This window comes from Copadichromis virginalis, linkage group LG19, assembly GCF_057382275.1.
Source record: "Copadichromis virginalis isolate Kocher_CV1m ecotype Utaka linkage group LG19, C_Virginalis_male_GT1.1, whole genome shotgun sequence".
NCBI classification, from domain to species: domain Eukaryota; kingdom Metazoa; phylum Chordata; class Actinopteri; order Cichliformes; family Cichlidae; genus Copadichromis; species Copadichromis virginalis.
Genome location: NC_140636.1, coordinates 30,177,948 through 30,198,539, shown reverse-complemented (window position 1 = coordinate 30,198,539; position 20,592 = coordinate 30,177,948). Strand labels below are relative to the sequence as shown.

General features: G+C 40.8%; 1 protein-coding gene across 3 annotated transcripts in view; it reads right to left on the bottom strand.

The window, feature by feature from the left end:
- Positions 1–20,592, bottom strand: part of rcan3 (regulator of calcineurin 3) — a 46,184-nt gene that overhangs the window by 9,894 nt on the left and 15,698 nt on the right. The window contains exon 1 of one of the 3 annotated variants that reach the window (XM_085441370.1): positions 15,857–16,204. The exons of the other annotated variants lie outside the window; for them this stretch is intronic. Within the exon in view, the coding sequence (XP_085297496.1) occupies positions 15,857–15,943 (87 nt within the window). The 5' untranslated portion in view covers positions 15,944–16,204. Of the gene's footprint in view, positions 1–15,856; positions 16,205–20,592 lie in introns of those variants that run through there. 3 annotated transcript variants of the gene reach the window in all.

Genomic DNA, 20,592 nt, shown 5'->3' with positions numbered 1-20,592 from the left:
ACAGTAAATATATATGCTTTATAATATGGGCCTTTCTGTAGAGAAATCACATAATGACACTATCTGACACATGCACAGCTCTAAATGATTCAGCAAGCTGTCAGCTGCCATCATGCTGCAGTGTGCTGTTCACGGTGGTCAAACAATTTGGAGGAAAATAAAAAAGAAGATTAGCGCTTTTACTCCTAATCTTCCCCCCTTTCCCCTCTTGTTTTATTTTCACGTCTTCTCCCCATGTAAGTGCATCAGGTCTTCTGTTGCTGAACCCCTCTGGGTAGCTGGCTTAACATCAGAAGTGACTTCACCTACAGGCCATGTGATACCATTTTTAGTCAGATTTGGACTTCACCATACAAGGTGCGTACTTAAGACGCTAGGAAAAGAGGTCAAGTTAGGAATGTGTGAATATCTTGACTCCTTTTAAGTGAAACTTAGCAATTAAAATGCAAAAATCCCTCAAAGCCAGAGGAGATTGAAGAGCATGCTTATCGCTAAATATAATGGGAGAGCTGGGAGTTAGGTATGTTGATTTAATATGAATGCTCTACGCTCAAAGTTGTGCATAAATAGCAGGAGAAGCAACATGTCAAGATGTTACTTCTCATATTACATATTGCATTAGAGAGGGTACATAGTAATCCTAATAACAGAGATTTATAAATCCATCTGTCTCTTGTGAGCCACTCAGTTTTACATAAGTGAAATACTAAAACCTAATTACAGAGGCCTAGGGAAAAATGTGTTTTCCCTGAATTTCTCATGAATGATGCAGGCAAAGAGGCATAAAACCCTCCTAGTGATAGCTCTGGATGCTATCAGATTGCTGCAGTTGCCCATACTTTGCATAGTATTCTGCAATAAGTCTACGGTGTTGGGGGTTGATGCATTGTGTGTTTCTTCTTCAGTTGTGTTTATACACCTGTCTGCACTTAATTATTAGTTATTATTAAACTCTGGCTCTCTTCCACGTCATGTCTTTGTCCTGTCTTGCTTCCTTCACCCCCAACCACGTATTGCCCTCCCTGAGTCTGGTCCTGCTGAAGGTTTCGTCCTGTTAAAAGGGAGTTTTTCCTTCCCACTGTCACCAAAGTGCTTGCTCATAGGGGGTCATATAATTGTTAAGGTTTTTGTTAAGGTGTTTTCTGTTTTGCATCGTAGGGTCTTTACCTTACAACATAAAGAGGCTTGACGCAAATGTTGTGATTTGGCGCTATATAAATAAAACTGAATTGAGTTGTCTGTGAAGGTTCTCAGTCCTCCAGGTCATCGTAGCCTAAAGAGCCTAAAGAGCTTTAAAAGAAAAGATTTCTTAAAGATGTTTCAGCTTTCATCCGAGAAGCTTCTTCAGTTCTAAAAGCAACTGGTAGAGAGTCCCAGATTTTAAACCCTAGTGGAGTGTCACCAAGAGGGTCATGGACCCCCCTATTGATCCTCTGATTAATCACGCGAACCCCAGGTGTGAAAATGGGTGTGGGTCACAATCAGCCAAGGTTTCAGGTGAACCCATTGTGAAACCTAGCCCCACCCTATCATGTGATTTACTGAGGTCAAATGTCCCAGGCTGTGAGTGGGCGTCAAGGCTTCTGGGAGGGGATCTCAACACTGGATTATAGATGGCAAAATTGAAGTGAACTGAGTTGAATTCCTTAGCAACCAGTTGCTACTGGGTCACTGATCGGCCTCTAGGGCTGTATGACTGAGGCCTAAATGGTCTCACCTTTCAATTTGTTAAATGTTGTTTTCAGGTTCCTTAATATTTGCATGTGAGCACGACAGATTTTGTTTTAAATTTGAATTTTATATTTAATAAATGAACAATGGAACAAATCCACATGGACAGGCTTTTGTGGTCACTTTAGACGAGCAAAAAAAGCTTCAAACCTCACTTGTTACTAAACTGTTTACAGCCTACACTATGGAAAGCATGTTAGGAAACAGCTGCTTACACATTCAGCAGGTGTAAAACAAAATTAGCATTCACTTGAAGTTTTTTCTTACCTCAAGGCGAATGCTTGAGGGAAGCATTTGTTCAGTACAATTTCCTAGCTACAGTACATTTGTACATTTGTATAGTACATTTGGTTTATCTGAGCTAAAAAGGAAAAGATGCTGGTGAGCATGCTCGCACTAAATTAAGATATTAACGATGCAGTGACTAAAATGAAAAGACTGAAGCAGTCACCTTAAAAAAGCTTTCAAGCGTCATATAGCTAAAGGAAATTGACTGAAGACAGACTCATGAGTCACAGTTGGTGTTTATCATAAGAGACACGTTTGTTGGTTATGAGTAAACTGGGGGTGGGAGGTTGGTAGCATTTGTATTGCAAGATCTTGATTTACATTTCAGAGCATTTTACATTTCCATTGTTTGTTACAGTTGCTCCTGATTTTGGTGTAATCGTGACTTGAGTATAACAACAAAGACACTTGTTGAACCTCTCTGTAGAGCCCGCCTCAGCCCTTATTCACACTGTGAATTTTCCATGAGCCTTGGCCAGCTTCTATGACTCAGATATCATCAAAACTCCATGTGTAAAACTGATAAGATTATCATTTACATACACAGAGGCACACACACACACACCCACACACACAGTGGTGACTTCCTTAACCCAAATTGATATTTTGGCATGTGCAAAGACGTGGGAAAGCTCTGAGATCATGTTCCATAATAGCAGGCAATGTTTGTTTTACACCACCATATGCCAGCGCTGATAAACCCACGACTGATTGGTGCGTAACAAGTGAGCGTGCTGATCACTAATTTATGTGGCCTCTATGCGCAAACATGTTAAAGGAATGAGAGGAGGAAGACGAGGGGAAACGAGGAAGAAGAGAGGGGTTGTTGAGTTACATGTGGCTGAAAAGTGCCCTGCTCATCTGCCATCGCAATGTTCCCTGTGGTGACCTACTCCCTTTGTTCCCTTGTGTAGTGTGTGTTTGTGAGAGAGATACAGAGAGCAATTGAGCAAGTCTGTGGGTGATGTAGACAAAGCGTTCATGATTCTTCACTGTGTTTCCACAGCTGTAGGTACCCACACAAATACAATACGCCTACTATACACTCACGCACAGGGAAGTCTGCATAATAAAATAATTGGGCAGCGCCATTCGTCTCTAAGCACAGCTGAAGGACGACCGCTTTTAACCGCACAAAATCCTACCAGTACTCTGTGTCCTGTGAGAGCCCGAAGGACAACAGGTGAGGGAGAAGAAGCGAACAGCACGTCCTGTTTTTCATTCTCAACACAGAAGATTAAAAAAAAAACAACCTTCACACCTCCAAAAAACAAACAAACCTGAAAATAAGAACAAGCTGGATACCGAATTGCTTCAGAACATAAAATTTGCTGCTGTTTATAATAAGGCTGTTGCTCACGGGAGAATTCCAGTGTGTGTAGAGTCTTTGGTGTAGACCGCACATTTCTCCATGTCACCTTTGTGTAACACCCGAGCTATAGCTCCACGAGCCAGATTCCCTTACTTTCCTGTCTTTGATTTTGCTTCTGCCCAGTTGTTGCGTAACAGAGCTACTCTGTCACAACATTCAAGCTGAATCTGTCATGGTCCTCGTTTTTTGGACCCTGAGTTATGATTTCTGAACTTATTTGTCAAGTATTTTCCGTTTGGCTCTTAGTTTGTTTGCATTTATTTGTATTTTCTTTTTTAATCTTTAGGCCAGGGGTGTCAAACATAAGGCCCACAGACCAGAACCGGCCCTGCAAGGACTCCAAACAGGCCCACTGGACAACTTTGAAAATTGGAAGGACTGCACAGATTTTTACCTTTTAACTGTATTTTCATGTTTTACAGCTTTTCCTATTGAAAGAGGCCTCCATCCCCCAATTGCCATTCGCACTACACAAAAAATAATTAAATAATAGTGATTATTTACAGTAATTCCACAGTAAAAAATAAAATAATCAAAATTTTCTGTGAATTTATGAACATTTTTTATAATTGTGTTATAGCACAGTCTTCATGGACTTCATTTTGAAGGTCATTATCAGGTTAGGCATTTTTAATGATGGCAACCTCTTAACTTAATAGTGCCTTTATTTCAACATTTTTGACAGAACAATTGCCATCTTTACGACCTCCACGTGTGCATGCAAGCGTGCTGGACAACTCGCAGATTTATTTGCAAGTCAGTATTTTATTGTATAATTGCATGATCTTAGTTTTTACTTGTTTTCACTAAAAAGCTATAGATATTATTTTAATCTGAATTTTATTTCCTCATACATATAAATGATTTCATGCTTCCAGCAGCAAGACGGCCCTTAAAAATACACTTGAAAAGGTCCTCTTGAATGCTTCTACTAGTATAAAGTGGGAAAATGGAAATTAGCTTTTACATATGATTACATTCTTGCATTACGTAATATTAACCATAATTAGCGTCCACATAAAAAGATCTGCAATCAAAAGCTGCAGTTCAGGAACTGTCTGTGGAGGGGGGAAGATACATACAGGAGATCCAACAAAGAGGCAGGCACAACTGCAAACTAGCACAAAAGACACCAACATAAAAAGACACTAAGCTTGCTAGTAAGCTGCAACCTCTCTTGCAGTTTCTCCAGGGCCTTCCTTTCAGAAGCTTCCCCCTTGGGTTAATAGGGTAGTTATGCTCCTGACTGTAAAGGGAAGGCTGTCATCGCAGTGGCAAAAGGACATAACTGTGTGCATGCTCACAGCAGCAAGCTCAAAAAAAGATCAGACAGCATAGGGATAAGGTGTGCAAGTTTACTGGGAAATGTCAACATGGTTTTCGGTGGCAGAACAAAAGAAAGTAGTGATTTAAAGAGCAGTGCTGAGAGAAACAGGAAGCTGGTTAGAGAAAAAAACCCCCACAGGATCTACTTCACACCTTCTCTACCTAATGAACTGGTCAAGTATCAGATGACTGTGACTTGAAGTGTTTTCCCGTCTTATGTAAAAGGGAGATTAAGTTTCTTTAATATGTAAACAGCACTAACGCTCAGCAGACCTGCAGGTTCTTCCTGTTCTTACTGACGGATAAACGATTTCAGACACACTGGACAAATACTGGAATGTATTCTCAGCAAGCTGTGTTCAAATTGCGATGTTTTCACAAAAGCGCCTACACGCTGTCACTTTTTATTGTTGTGTTTGTCAGCTCATTGTGTTTATAGAGTTACATAAGGTCCATTTATTTAGCTGTTAGTTTCCTGTCACTGCCGGGAACCAGCGAGTAGCATCATCTGCAACACAGCTACATGTTCCATTATTTCTTTGATGATGCCTGAAAATGCATCACGCACGCACAAATATAATTAATTATTTTCAAAATAATAGGTAACGCAGAAAAGGCATTTGATATTCGTCTGTAGCAATTTTGGACCTTTAATAGTAGACAAATAAAATTACAATAACAGCATTTAAATTAAGGGTTATTTGGATTGATGCTTGGCCAGAAACCGTTTCTCAGGATTCTTCAGATAGACAATAATGGTCGAGAAAATAATAGAGCAGCATAACTATAACAACCCTGGTTGGAGGGCAAATTAAACTAACACATAATAATAAAAACTACAATGAAAGAGGATTTGGTTAAATTTAACCCTAGCCTTAGACAACTTTAGATTTAGATGAAAAATGTCGTTTCAGTTCAAATTCACCCTTTCACAATGTTAAAAATACACATTAGCAGGCCCACGCGCCCCATTTCCAACAAGTTTATCTGAGATTTCCTTGATTTAAATTGACTGACTGGGCCACAATGCTCCATTTTTATCTGGTTTCCCATTTAATCCTGTACAGTATTTCAATCACCCTGGCACTCAGAGCACAATCCATGACTGTAATCCACAAGCTTGTTCAGTTCCATGTTGAATTACACCATTTGGCGTTTTGGATCAAAATGAAAAGATTAACCAAACCTAATTGGGACGTGAAGAAGGGTTTTGTTTTTTTCCCCTTCCTTTGGGGAATTACTCAGCTTTCTCTGCGACACGTGCCGAGCTTTAACACAGTCTAATCCAGACCCTCACGCTTGAATTGGATTTGGGTGAAAATCAACAAACTAGGCCACAGAGCTTCTGGGTGAGTGGGGGATGGTGTTACACTAAATATAGATAATGCTGGAATAATTAAGAAAATTCATTTCTTAAGTGTGTAGACAATCGATTTTAATTACTGTCCTCCCTAAAGGACCAAACTGGAACCAATGTAATGAGGACGAACAAGGTAGGAAGATCTGATTGGAGAGATAACAGACGGCGCTGGACGAAAAATAACTGTACCTGCATGCATTTCTGTTCCAGTATACTTTCTCTAATAGCTTTCCAGTTGAATATGTATTATATTTAAAATATAGAAGACCCTTCAAGTGGCGGATTTTAGAGAAATCACAGTAAAAAAATAAAATAAAATAAAAACTCAAATTACAAAGAGGATTTCTTGAGTTTTCTAGGTTTTTAAGTTTCATTTATTGTGCATGACCACTAACATCCATTATCTACTCCTCATATAGTGTCTAAATAAAGGGAAATTATTTATTACACCTCGTTAGTCCCCTTTTTTCCCCATCTCAGATTACTGATAATTGTTCTAGCCATCTTCACATTAGTATTAAAGTAAAGGCAGGACTTTGAAAATCTTCTAACTTCAATTAAACATCTGTAAACTACATAATAGTTTATCTGTTTGTTTAAAAAACTGAAAGTCAATAACTCAAATGGCTTGGAAGTGACTTTATTAAACGTAGATTCTAATTGTACATATCCGCTAAATTTTACCACCACTTTTTTTCCAGCTTCTTTGAGAAATTTAGTTAACTGGCAATCTGGGAACCCATCTGCTATTATCTGATGACTTTACCTGTGGGGATAACTGCCAACATTTGCAGCTTCCATTGTATACAGCAAAAATCATTCGCCACGGTTTCCTGATCTTTGTTTACAATGGAAGAGACATTTTTAAAAGCTTCAGATGTTAGCCAGTGGGTTTTGAGACTGCATTTTGTAAAAATGCTACCTCTGTTTTACTCTTACCAGAGACTACTTACTCAAGCTTGATCCATTAATCCTATAAGCAAACTACAAACAGAAACAAGAAGCCTTACAGAAGCAAAAAAAAAAAAAAACCTTTATGTCCAGACACGCTCATATACATATAGATATCTATATATATACAGATAGATAGATAAAAATATGCACACACACACATATATATATATATGTATATGTAAGTTACTGTCTTCCTTCTCTCACCCCAACCGGTCACGGCAGATGGCCCCGCCCCTCCCTGAGCCTGGTTCTGCCGGAGGTTACTTCCTGTTAAAAGGGAGTTTTTCCTTCCCACTGTCGCCAAAGCGCTTGCTCATAGGGGGTCATATGATTATTGGGTTTTTCTCTGTATGTATTATTGTAGGGTCTACCTTACAATATAAAGTGCTTCGAGGCGACTGTTGTTGAGTTGTGTACAAATAAAATTGAATTGAATTGAAGTTCAGCTCAACACGGCTTCATTGGCATAAATAGTTCAATAAACTGCATAAAGAAATACTTCATATATTAACTGTTTAAATATTTATGAGCAATGCGATCAACATCAATTCATTTTCTGTCTAGTATTGTTTTACATGCTTGATTGAGAGGTGTGCAAACTAGTGCTCCCCCAAAAGAGCCAAAATCCAACACATAACATAAATTACTGAACTTCAATAACTTAGTGAAACTTAAAAGAGTGTGTTTAATATATAAAGTCTTACACTCCCTTGCTCCACCACCACTAAAGCAGTTCATTAGGCATAAAGAAAGCTCAGACAGGACCAATCGAGCTACAACCCGAGGAGACTTGTTTATTCCCCACAGACGGACAGCATTTGGGCAGAACGTCCTTTCTGTCCAGGGTGGCCATCTGTGGATCAGTCTTCCCCGATCCATTAGAGAATGCTCGACATTCAACTTGTTTAAGGCACAGGTTAAAAACTGGTTATGGACAAATCAAGTGTGTGATCATGTATAAGTTGTATAGTTTTAATGTTTTATTTGGGAATAGAATGATATGTGTGAGTTTGGTGATGGAGTTTTTATTATAAATGAATTATGAATTTTTTATGAATTATTATGTCTATTTTTTAATGTTTTATGGACAACAGATGGAAATTAGCCCTTGGCTATAATCTGGCATGTTTACATTCATGTAATTTATTTTACATTTATGTTCATTAACATGCACGGTCCTAAATAAATAAACACCAGAGAGTTTCCAAAAACCAACATAAAAGCCCTGAACTGAAACATAAAGTACTTGAGTATTTTACAATACGCTTGTAACATGCCACATACAAATTATAGGTGCTCAGTGGTTTCTGTTGGCTGTTATGGCTACATTCAGCCTGGAGGTTAGGGGTTAGTGTTTTAGCTTACAATATAAAACATTGTAAGCTACTGTTAGCTTGTGACTACTTAGGATTAGGTAATGTGTCAGAGAGAAAAAAATCTGACTCAGTATCACTGGATAAACTCCGGATAAAGATTGTGCGTGTGTGTGTTTGTGTGTGTGCAGTGACCTGTACCAACATAGGGAATCACAGCTTTCCTCAAATCAGCCATTAACATTAGCATAGCAGCAAATCCTTAGTATTACAAAACAGTGAGAACAATCTGTGATTAACAGCTTTGTCTTCATTGTGACGGCTCTGAAAACACTGGGAAGGCATGTGAATGGGCCAAGTGTTATACAGGTGAATAAATACCTTGAGCAATGAGCTGAATTGACAGGGCCCAACGCTGCACTGCTATGCTGCCACTGCCAAGGGCACAACGTGTCCACGACAGGGAGTTAAAAATCAGTTTATAGCACAGGGAGACTCATTAATCCTATTACCGCCAACGTGGTCATTACGGTTTTTTTTAAAACCGATTTTTTATCGAAGCTGGAGCTTTTCCTCTTCAGCTCCATTTAGGCAGAACACACAGATGGTGATACAAGCACACGCATGAAATTTCTAGCTGGCTCGCACGCAGATCCGTACGCTTTTAAGGTGACGATAATCCAGAGAGTTACACAACATTACATAAGGTGGCTAAAAGATGCCACACCAACAGTCCTTAACTCAGGCCGCAGAGTACAGACAAATGAGCTCACCACTCTCACTTCCTACTGCTCACTCTTGCATTTTACCCTCTTTCAACATCTCTGGTGGCAATCAGTGCATTACTCTGTGGTGATACAGCATCTCTAGTGATGATTAAGCAGTACAGAAACAAAGGCAAGAGCATGCTGCACAGTTACATCACCATGTTTTGTTGCAGAAATATTATGGACAGTGATTCAAAATGGTAAAAGCATGACCCTAGATGCATCACATATCTACCAATGTACTTTTAATTCCTTATGAATTGCTCTGAAACAGGAGAGAAACTTTCATGGCCTAACAGTTTACAATGACATGTCAAATTCCTTATATTAAGACACCGAAAGTCCCAAAACTCCACAGTGTTTGATTTACTGGTCTCAGCAGATGGCTGATCCTCCTTGAGCCTGGTTCTACCGGAAGCTTCTTCCTGTTAACAGGGAGTTCTTCCTTCCCTCTGTCACCAAGTTCTTCCTCAAAGGGCGTTGTTTGATTGTTGAGGTTTTCTTTTTCCTATTGTAGGGTCTTTACCTTACAATATAAGTTCCCTTGAGGCCACTGTTGCTGGGATTTGTTATCTAACTAAAAGCAAACTAAAAGCAAAATTGCACAAAAAGAAAAGTGTACTTGTTTTTAGAAACTGAGACTCATAAGTGTGTTTATTTTATGATATACAATTGAATGCATAATCTATTAATCTATGTGCCGCATATGGATAAACACACAGCTCTATACTTAATATTATTAGTTTTTGCCCTTAGCTTTCACAGTGCAGTGTATACGCCATAGACTGCAGGGTATGTAAAACTCTTGCTGTGTTTTTCCTTAGTAATTGGCTTGATGTTGCTTTTTCAGTCCCTTGCATTCTCACAGCCATTTTTCTGAGACAGGAAATCTAATTGGAAATTCTGACAAGAAAATTATGTTCCACAAGAACCTTCAATAACAAAGACCAGTCACTGCATGATGCCGTTTCCGAACCCTTTGTCCTCGGTAAGTAAATTGGGAGCCCCTACATTCCATTGCAAGACCTTTTTTATTTTGCATCTAATCTTATCTCACAGTCATGTCATCTTGGCTACATGGTAACCAGACACCCAAGCCAGGAGCATGTCCTTTGTTCTACGTCACCCTAACGGACACAGCACTAACCTTTAGCTGACACCTGAGCTCGAGCACTTATCTAGGGTTTCAGGCAAATGTGAATGCCGCCTGCCCAGTGCCCAGAGTGGGGGGAACAGGCACACCTGAGCCCACTGCTCAGACCCAGGATCGCTCAACCCTGCCAATATGCAGATCTAGTTTCCTACCAGCACAGAAAATGATACTGCCGATGTCTACATCCATTCTGCCTTCCCTACCCTACCCTTCTGTTGCTTCTCTGCCTCTTGCCTTACACAAACACCTGGTCTGGCAGCATCACAACAATGTTTTTAAATGTGAGTCTAAGATAACATGAACGCTCAAATCTAATGCATGGTTATTCAGTATGCACTAAGAGCTCTGTCAGTGGTATTTCCCTAGAATATTAAAACAAAAGGCCAAATGTCTAAGTGGGACTGATACATATATATTTTTTATCATCTTCACTCTGCTATATTGTACATAAGGCCTATATAAAAAAATTCCACACTCACCCTTCGGGCAATCTTTACCCTTCAAGCTCAGGTCCTCTACCAGAGGCCTGGGACACACACACACACACACACACACACACACACACACGCACACACACACACACACACACACACACACACACACACACACACACACACACATATACATATATAGTTAGGGTTTAAGCAAAGGATAGAAAATATCTCTATATAAAACTATGGTCTAGTATATTGCTTTTTACCTTCCTGTGCTGTTTATATGCTTAAAATAAACTTCCTAAATGAAGCGCGATGACAACATGTTATGTAACGTAGCACATTAAAAAAAGACAGCGGGAAAGAATGAAAACATCACAGACGTCAGCAAAATCACTCTTCAGTTTTGCTGAACAACAAAAGCGCAGATTAGTCATCAGATCTCGTCTCCTTCCTCATAACCAGCGCGGTTTCTACAACAGCAAAGCGTGAGAACAGACGCAGGGAAGTGAGAGACGGGCAGAAAGACAGACAGTCGACGGGACAAATGGAAAGTGACCCAGGTGGATGGAGAATTCTCCCAGTGTCCTCTGCGAGGTGCTGTTTGTGTTTGCTGACAGAGATGTTTGTCTGTAGGTCTGCGAGTCCGCTGACTCACTGTTGTGGTTGGAGTGTGTGAGTGTGTCAGTGTTACTAGAGTCTTCTGTGTGGGGGAAATCAGGCATAAGTCGAAAATAGCTGTACTTGGTGGTTTGCAGTGTAGCCTCTGTGTGCTGTTTTCATGATGAGGCGGGTCTGACTGTCGGGAGAACCGATGGAGCTGTAAGTGTGAAGAGGTCATGATGTCAAAATGCTGTTTTTTCCAGCAACACTGATGTGTTAAACGTATCATAAAGATACTTTCGGCTGCTCCCTTACTCACAAGGGGTCGCCTCAGTGGGTAGCTCGGCATGTTCGATTTGCCAGATTTCTACACCCGATGCCCTTCCTGACTAGGGCTGCCACGATTAGTCGACTAGTCACGATTACGTCGACTATCAAAATCGTCGACGACTGATTTAATAGTCGACACGTCGTTTGATGCTTTGTAAGATCACAAAAGACGCAGGAATAAGTGGCAGGATTTAAGAGTGTAATAACGGACTGAAACAGAAGATGGCAGCACTGCATGTACAAGGATGCCAGCTGCCGTTAAACCCCGAAGAAGAAGCAGCTGTGTCCCAGAATTCATAGCGCGGCCCAGCTCAGTTTACAACAATGGCGGCAGCTAGTTAGTTTTAATATTACTCTTATTATTCTTTCTGGGTCACAAAATAAATGTTTAACATATTTTCAGGCGAGAATGTAGCTGTGTAAGCCTCAAATATCTGCTCAGTTTATCAGGACACCACATATTTTCAAAAGCGCTCCGACGTTTTCAGAGACGTCTGTTACCCACTAGCTCGATAGCGAGCCGGGAGCTAGGCTCACTAGAGCCGTGAGAACACCGGACTCCTGGCAAATCGTTTTCAAACCCACCGCTGTCTTTCGCTACTCAGGTTAAACATGATATATAAGTCACTTAGATAACTTAACGATGTTATTCTTTGGCTTTTTTTTTTTTAGTATTTTATTTGTTCCTGAGTAAATCGGTTTGGCTGAGATTAAAGTTATAGTTTTTACACAGCTGAATAAACGTCAAGCAGACAGCTGATTATCAGAAGTGTGAGATGCTCGAGAATTTACTCCGGTGTCCCGTTATATTTTAGATAGCAAGGAGTTTATTAAACTTCACCGAAACAATCTGCAAATTTCATTAAAATTTAATGAACTATCATCTTGTCTTTATTTTTAGTTAGCACATACCTTACACACAGCTGTAAGCTAATGATAGTTATATAAGAGCAGATGCTGCTGGTGCAGTAAGCTGTAGTTTTACGTCCAATGGATGATGATCTGATTAGTCGACTAATCGCAAAAATAATCTGTGACTAGTCGACTATCAAAATAATCGTTTGTGGCAGCCCTATTCCTGACACATCCCAACAGGGATTTGTGTCTTCTCCTGGGATCAAAGGGGACATCTTTTGGTTGTTAGGCAAATGTGTAAAGCACTACATAGGCATCCTAATTAACGCCCACCCACCCTCCAAAAAAAAAAAAAAAAGAAACAACACACATATTTTGCGACTGAGTGAAACCAGAGACGAACTTGTCAAGAGAAAGAGCAGGTCGACAGGCGCGCATTATCTATTTACACCTATATGAAAGTGCAAGTGGATATTTAAAAAAAAATTACATGAAAGTGTCAACATCAAATCAAGCATGCATGGTAACTGTAACTGCAAAGGCAAGCTTTGTCCTAAAATACACTCACAGCATGCCAAAACATGCTACGACCTTCAAAATGTGTCCCGTGCTGTCATCTGCTTATGCTGGTACATTCTGCAGGTAATGACATGAGGTGTGCATGCAGTCAACCTGCACCTCCGGCCTTGCCGAACTTAACATCAACAATCCTTTTGTTTAATCTAAAATGGATCCCAAGCACTTTCTGGAAAAAAGAGAGCTTTCTACACCATCAGCCTTCCCATTATTATGACAACAACCTACCCTGTGCGTAGCCTCTCAGTCTGTCTCATTAATGATGTAATCAGCAAAGACCCGAGCCGCGCCGTTTTCAACCATGTCAAAGCACTCACTTGTTTTTCTTCATGTTCCCCTTTCAAACACCAACACTGCTTAATCTTTCCTTGACGGGTCTATAAATAGCATCAATCCACTTAAGTTCACCCAAAGTGCTTTGGAACAAAACAGCATTCCGATTATTATCTGTCATCTACAAATTTAGGCATAGTAATAAAAACATGGGCCTCAGACAGGCTCAGATCTGGTTAAATGATAATAAAAAAAACAAGAATAGACTGACGGGGAGGTGGGTTCAATCTGAGCGTGCTCCCCACGTGCCCATCTTTAATCTGCCCTCTTCTTCTGTGCTCTCCATCACTCTCAGTGCACTAGAAACCAGGATTACTAGTGTTCTTTGTGCTATTCAGTCCTCTGTCTGCTGTTTTAATTGTGCACATACCCCCTTTTCTTTGGCGGAGTCTGTGAGAGGTGGGCTGATAAGAGCGGTTTGACAGGAAGGTTTAGTGAAGACTGTCCTCTGATCAGACTGGCCTGCCCCTGTCTGTGTCTAGCCTGTCAGAGGAGGACGGACGATCTAAAGGAGCAGCAGGTTTTAATGAAGGTTTTTCACAGCGAAAGAAATGACACATCCAACCCTAGACTCCCCTTGAAACACACAATCATGAACTGTACAATAAATTAAGAGACATTAGGTCACGGGTGAGTCGAAATCCTAAATAATCAACACTTTAGAGGTTCCACGGTGAAGTTCGTCAGTCGTTTTTCTTACTCTAACATCCCCTAGGGAAATTTGAATCTCCTATAATTGGAGAACAACTGCAGGGTGATACATTGGTGTCTTTCACCTTGGCTGGTCTGCAGTGGTTTAGAAACTGTCAGACCTGGGAGCAATCACAGCAGCTGCCTGGCTAGCTAGGGGCCACAGACCATAGGATGAGTCAGTTGTCAACAGGGACTGTTTTTTTGTGTTACATATTTACAGCATAAAACAGGAGCAAACAAGCACAACAACATCATTAAGAGATGGAAATGAAACTTCAACAATCCACCTATGTACATGTTACTGGAATAGCTTGGGAAGGTTAGTGATAAACATTAAACTGCTAATAAATAAATGAATGAATAAAAAAAATTAATGGTCTATAAGCTGGGTGTGGTGACTGAGATTTGAGCTTCTGTAGGGTAGAAAATTAGCCTATATCACCAGAGCACAACAGCACTTAAGTGTGAGAACCACAGAGGGATTATTTGGAGTTTGTAGGCCAGATAAGTCCTTATACCTCCAGACTGCACTACAGCCCCTTATACTGCTACTTTATTTTGAATTCCTTCACCCTTTTCGTATTTCAGTCATTTTTGGTGATGAGTCAGATCAGACAAGCAGACATGCAGGCAGCAGGTGAGGGAATATATTCTGACATGGAATTTCCAAAGGGTTTAGCGGGTGAGCCAAGCTTTGGCCGACCATCTGCATAGCCTTTTAAGCCTCAAACTTGGCATGTTGTGGTGCCAAAGGTGGGGTCCTGAAGCTCATTTTGAACTCATCTGATTGCAACTGCTTTCCTGACCGACAGTTTATCAAATACCTGTATCTGATGTGTCCCAAGGCAGGGGTGGGCAGCTGATTTTCCCTAAGGGCCCAACTGAGAAACTGGAGCTGTTATGAAGTGCCACACCACAACAGAACTGAGCAGAATTGACTTCAGCTTAGTATTAATTATATATCACTATTAGAGTATTGGTGCATACCTCCACCAGTGTTTCACGTGGGCCCTTGGGAAAATAAATTGCCCACCCCAGTTCTGAGGGCTTTTAGAAAAACACTGCCATAGGGGGTGCAATACTGAATTTATAGTGACACAAATGTACTCAAAGGCAAATCTAATTGTAACTATTAGCCCCCCCCCCTTCCATTATCATTTCCTAGGGCATCAATTTCAATCACTTATACCAGGATTTTTTATGCCACTGCATGTTTATTCATGTTCACCAAGTTATTTTTATATTTTTTTCCGGCATCACGTTTAACCTGATGTACCTGCAATGCTGCTGTAAGGCCAGATATAAAACAGAGGGGGGGGGGGGGTGGTACAAGACAGCCTGTTCGCCACTGCGTCTAAGCATCGCCTCGCTTATTTCCATACATGTGTCTTGCATGGACAATCCACTTCATCATACCCCTTGCGAGCCTCATCTTATAATTGCCGTCTATCTGAAGCCTGACACACACACACTGACGCATACACAATGATTCCTTAAAAAACACATTCGTGCATTTTTCAGCAATTTTTGCAATTCATTCAGCGTCAAACACTGCGGCGTGCACGCGCGGCGCTGCGCGTGCGTCTCCCCGAGATGCGGCTCCCATTGATAAAAATCCTCGTTTGAGGAAGGGCTGCATTCAACGTCACCCAAGACATTCATGCGCTTCTACAGGGGCAGCATGCAGTCGCCCCGAGCAAACTGCTGCACAACACACCGCAAAAAGCAGGCTTCATTTCAACGTGCATTTTTTATGGGTGAACCGTACCTGCATTTTATCTGATGTAAACACCTCAATATCTACTTCGCAGGCGATGATGGTCACCATCTCCAGTTTCATATTTATCGATGGCATTCCCTTGCGTGTTTTGGGTTTTTAAAAAAATGAGTAAAAGTCTTTCTCTTCCACTCTAGCAGGGCGCAGAAAACGCAGATATCTGTCGCTTTTTTCTCCAGGAAGCTGCGGTTAAGTCCGGCGGACTGTTCTGGATGGTTTCTTTTTTAATCGGCTGCGTGAGTCGAGGCTGGACTCCTCGCTGCACTTACGCGCTGCTGTGAGTGATGCTGCAGCAACTGCACAAACTCTCTCCGTCTCTCTCTCTCTCTGGCTCCTGCCCTCCCCGCTCCTGGCTTCACATTGACGTCATTACCATCCTCACGTTCGTCTTGTTTTACGCCACTGTAGAGCTTGACGAACCACGCAGGGCGCACTGCAGAATTCACCGGCCGGTTTATTCCGCTTTTGTTGCATTTTATTTTTATTACAATTGTCTTTTGTGTTCGCGGGGTTGAGGGAGAAAAATGTGTCACAACCATCTTTGAAAAAAAAAAATCAATCCATGTTTACGTCAAACAACACCAGCATCAGAGTCACACAGACCAACCCATTCATTAAGAAGAAAGTCGTGTTTACACCTGATGTCTTTGTGATATACTGACAACAAATATGGGGTGGACAATGAGAGCAGAAGCTGTATAAGCACCAGTTCAAGTGTAGCGTGAGAGATCCTCAACTGTACCGTTACGGTTCACTTCTTCAGGGAGTCAGAGAGGAGATAAGACAAAATATCATCTTACAATAAAAGCGAGGAGCTGATTCAACATTACCTTTCCAGAAATAGACATCAAGTTAATTCAATACATCTCAGATCACAAGGTTATATAGTCAGTATACTGGAGCGTGGAGGTGTATGGTTTGGATTTTCTGCTGAATATTCTCTTAATCCACAGCATCCGTTTTAGTCCAGCATGATTTCTAGCAGTATCAAGTTACACAAGGCTCACAGCTACATGTCTTTGTTTATTATAAAGTTCTTATGCGACCTGCTCCGGGACTACAGATGTAAATTAGCAGTTCTGCTATAATGTTTGCACCTTATATTTCTGGTACATTGGTGTCTATTAACATGTGCTGTCACTGTTATGAATACAATCCTTGTGAAATCAACTGTTAAAGTCAATCCTATACAAGCTGTGTTTGTGTAGTTTTTCTGCCCAACACAGCACATTACATACACTCTGATTACTGGCTTACCATCAGCACTGTGAATAAAAAATATGTTTTCCGCTGAAGGCATCCGCTGCTTTATTTTTTGCCTTGTCAAGCCACAATTGCATAACCACAGATGTCAGTTGTTTGCTGCCTTCAGTTGACATGGTCTGTGACTTCATGAGAATAGGAATATACAGACAAACAACAAGCCTAAAAGCCCATCATGCCGATGTCTGTCTGCATGCTGTTAATAGATATACCTTATTTTGTCAGCATTTTGATGCCTTGAAAACTTTTTAAGAACTTTTCAGTTACTGGTTTGTACTTTAGTGGTACTGTGGCTCTTTATGACTCACAATAAAGCAGCTGATGAAGCTGGTGATGCTGCCACAGCTCCTTGATTATACTGATAGACTGAGTTTCCATTCCACTTGAAGACCAATCATTTTCCAGATTCCACAGACATTATGCCATTGCGTAAAATGCTAACACACCTTGTCTTCTTTCCATCACTCAGATCATCTGTCTCTCCAGCACTCCATTTCATAATAATAATTGTCTAACCAGCCGAGACAACAAAGTCCCTATAAGCCATTAATATTAAGGCTCTGGGCCGTGAGGGCTATTTCTGTCTGTGTGTGTCAGGCATTGTCCACACTGAGCAGACGGAGAACATGAGAAAGATATTTATGGATGACTGTGACATTCCTCCAGCAGACAGTGTCAGTCACTCGGTCTGGAAAAATTCCCCTGTAAAAGCCACAAAACACAACATATCAGACACAGTAACATGTTGACCTTGTCTGAAAAGCACCGTCAGCTGCTTCATCTGTTGAGATTGAAACTGTTTTAGTCTTTCAAGTCATGGCAGCACGAGCAGGCAGCGCTGGTGATGATACCTGACAGGTTTAGATGTTACATCAAAAGCACTCCCACAGCTCATTAATCACACGCAGAGGAGTGATAAAGCGGCACGCATATGTCGTCTTTTCTTTTGAATCAGCTCTGTTTACTTGAATTTAATGTAGTCTAAGTTTGCCAGAGGTTGTGATCATTTATTTATGCCCTCTTGGAAAATTCTCTTTTCACTTTCCCCTATTTACAAAGCTTTGAGTCAAAGCTGAAAAAAAAGTAAGTTTCACTTCCTGTTAACAGAAAGATCAGCAAAGCAAATGTTTGCAGATAAACAGAGATTAGGTCCTTTCTGCCTGGAACTAATCAATTATTACTTCTGGAATATTGTAACATACTGTAAAACAGTATATTATACTATGTGGCACTGCAAATTTACCACTTACAGCATGTAGCACACATGCTGGTGATAACCAACCTGCATGTGAGTCTGGGGCTACTTCTGTATATCCATGCACATCTTTGTTCTGTAGGAGGAAGCTGGAGTACCCACAACCACATTTCTGCAGAGACAGGCTCCCAGCCAGGCCTTAGATTCAAACCCAGGATCTTCTAGCTGAACCACAGTTACTTACTGCCCAAACTGGACAAGCAGAAACAAATGAATAGATGGTTATATTTACAATGATGCACTGAGGACGACAGATAAAAAAGGGGATCTGACACATTGAAATGATAACACATTACATTTCAGGTACCACCGCAGGCTCCCCCTTTAGCTTTGGCTTAATAATATGAGCTAAATATATATATATATATATATATATATATATATATATATATATATATATAATGGGGATTTGATTTAAAAGTATGTCCAAAAATTTATGTTTAAGAAGAAAATGTACAGAAACAACACATATGAGTAGAATTAGGTCTGTTAAATTAAAAATAAGGACTAAAGGCAGTAAGGAATGGTGCAAAATCAGAGCTAAATAATTAGTTCACATGAATGTTGTGGGTGGGTCAAGGTTAAAGGAGCGCTGCTGTGGCCACTGGCATCAACAAACCGTGCAGACCACTGCATGTGTTGTTCTCGGCTACCGAAGCGCAGCTTCCTTTGATCTGTTTTGTCGCAGCTGATAAGTAGGATGGATCGCCGCGGATGATGAAGCACTTTTCTTCCTCTCTGGCCTCATTCTGCAGCTCTGCTCCTCCTCATTCTCAATTCTTCTCTCCTCATTCACAATTCTCTCTGTTAGATCTCACAGGATGAAGAGAGCCCAAACAAGACTTTGTGCAGGAAAATATAAAGGCTTATATAAAAATCTGAAAGAAAAAACCTGAGGAACACTACGTTTTTCATTTTTTCCTTTCAAATGCTGGCAATTTAGAGGGTTAACAGCAGAACTGAAGATGTTCTGGTCTATTGTTAGCTATAAGTAACAATGCTGTTATGGTCAGCACTGTTTTATAGATTCAATTTACTGAGGTACGCTGTATGTATATGCTTCCATAAATTCCACGTCATACAAAAATCTTCCTGAGGCCAAGATGAGAAAACCGATACCACTCTTACATCTGTACGGTTAATATGTGGATTCCGGCAGCGGTCTATAAATTTAGCTTCACTTAAAGACTGTTGGCAAGGTAACAAAATATGTCCACCAGCAACTCCAAAGTACATCTCCTAAAATAGAAATATTCTGTCAAGTTTAATCTGTTTGCTTAAGCTGCAGCTAATTTAGTAGTGACACAGTAAAAGCTGCAGTACGGTTGTCTCTTTTTGTAGGCAGATATTGACAGAACAGTGTCTAAATATAAAGTGTAAAGATACATGCCAAGAACACGGTTAGATTTAGGAAATGTAAACCCCTGGTAACCTAATGTGTTTTGTCTTTCACTTAAACCTCGCTTCTTTATGACCAATAAGCGGTTATACATGCAATTATCACATAAAGTGCAGTCAATAGGATAGCAATCCAGCTATTGCTCTCTCTAATGTGCACAATGCACTTCATAAGAGATGAGGAGAGGAGTGGACGGAGAGGCAGCAGAGATGCTCAAAGGATGAGACACTGTCTCAGACTCACTGACGAACACAATTTGTATTCTGAAGTGGAGCTCTGCAGTGGAGCGGGGGGGGGGGGGAATCAGGGCAGTGGATCACCATTGGTGGATTGGTGGGCTGATACACGCATGCTCATAGTATGGACACATGCATGCACATGCACATATATAACCAAACGCTTCTCTGCACAAGCACAACTCTAATAACTGCATGCAAATCTACAGTATACTGTATATTGCCTGTGTATTAAAAATGAACACAAAGACACGCGTTAGTATATGTTTACACACAAACACATGTACACATACACACATGCACTCCATCTCTTCACTGCCAACCTCTTATTACAACAGGCTACCTCACTTGGCCCACCCAAACCAACTGTAGTGCCAGCGCCAATGCAGCTGCTGTAATCTAGGCCAAGCTATTTTTATAGCAAGCAGCCAAGTACAGGCGCAGGGAGCCAGAGGGAGACAGAGGGATGGGAGGATAAAAGAATGTCTACAGGGCAGAGAGACAGATCTACAGAGTGTAGGTGAGACAGCATGAGGCAGAAAAGAATAGCACAGAGAGGCAGAGCTGGTGTAGA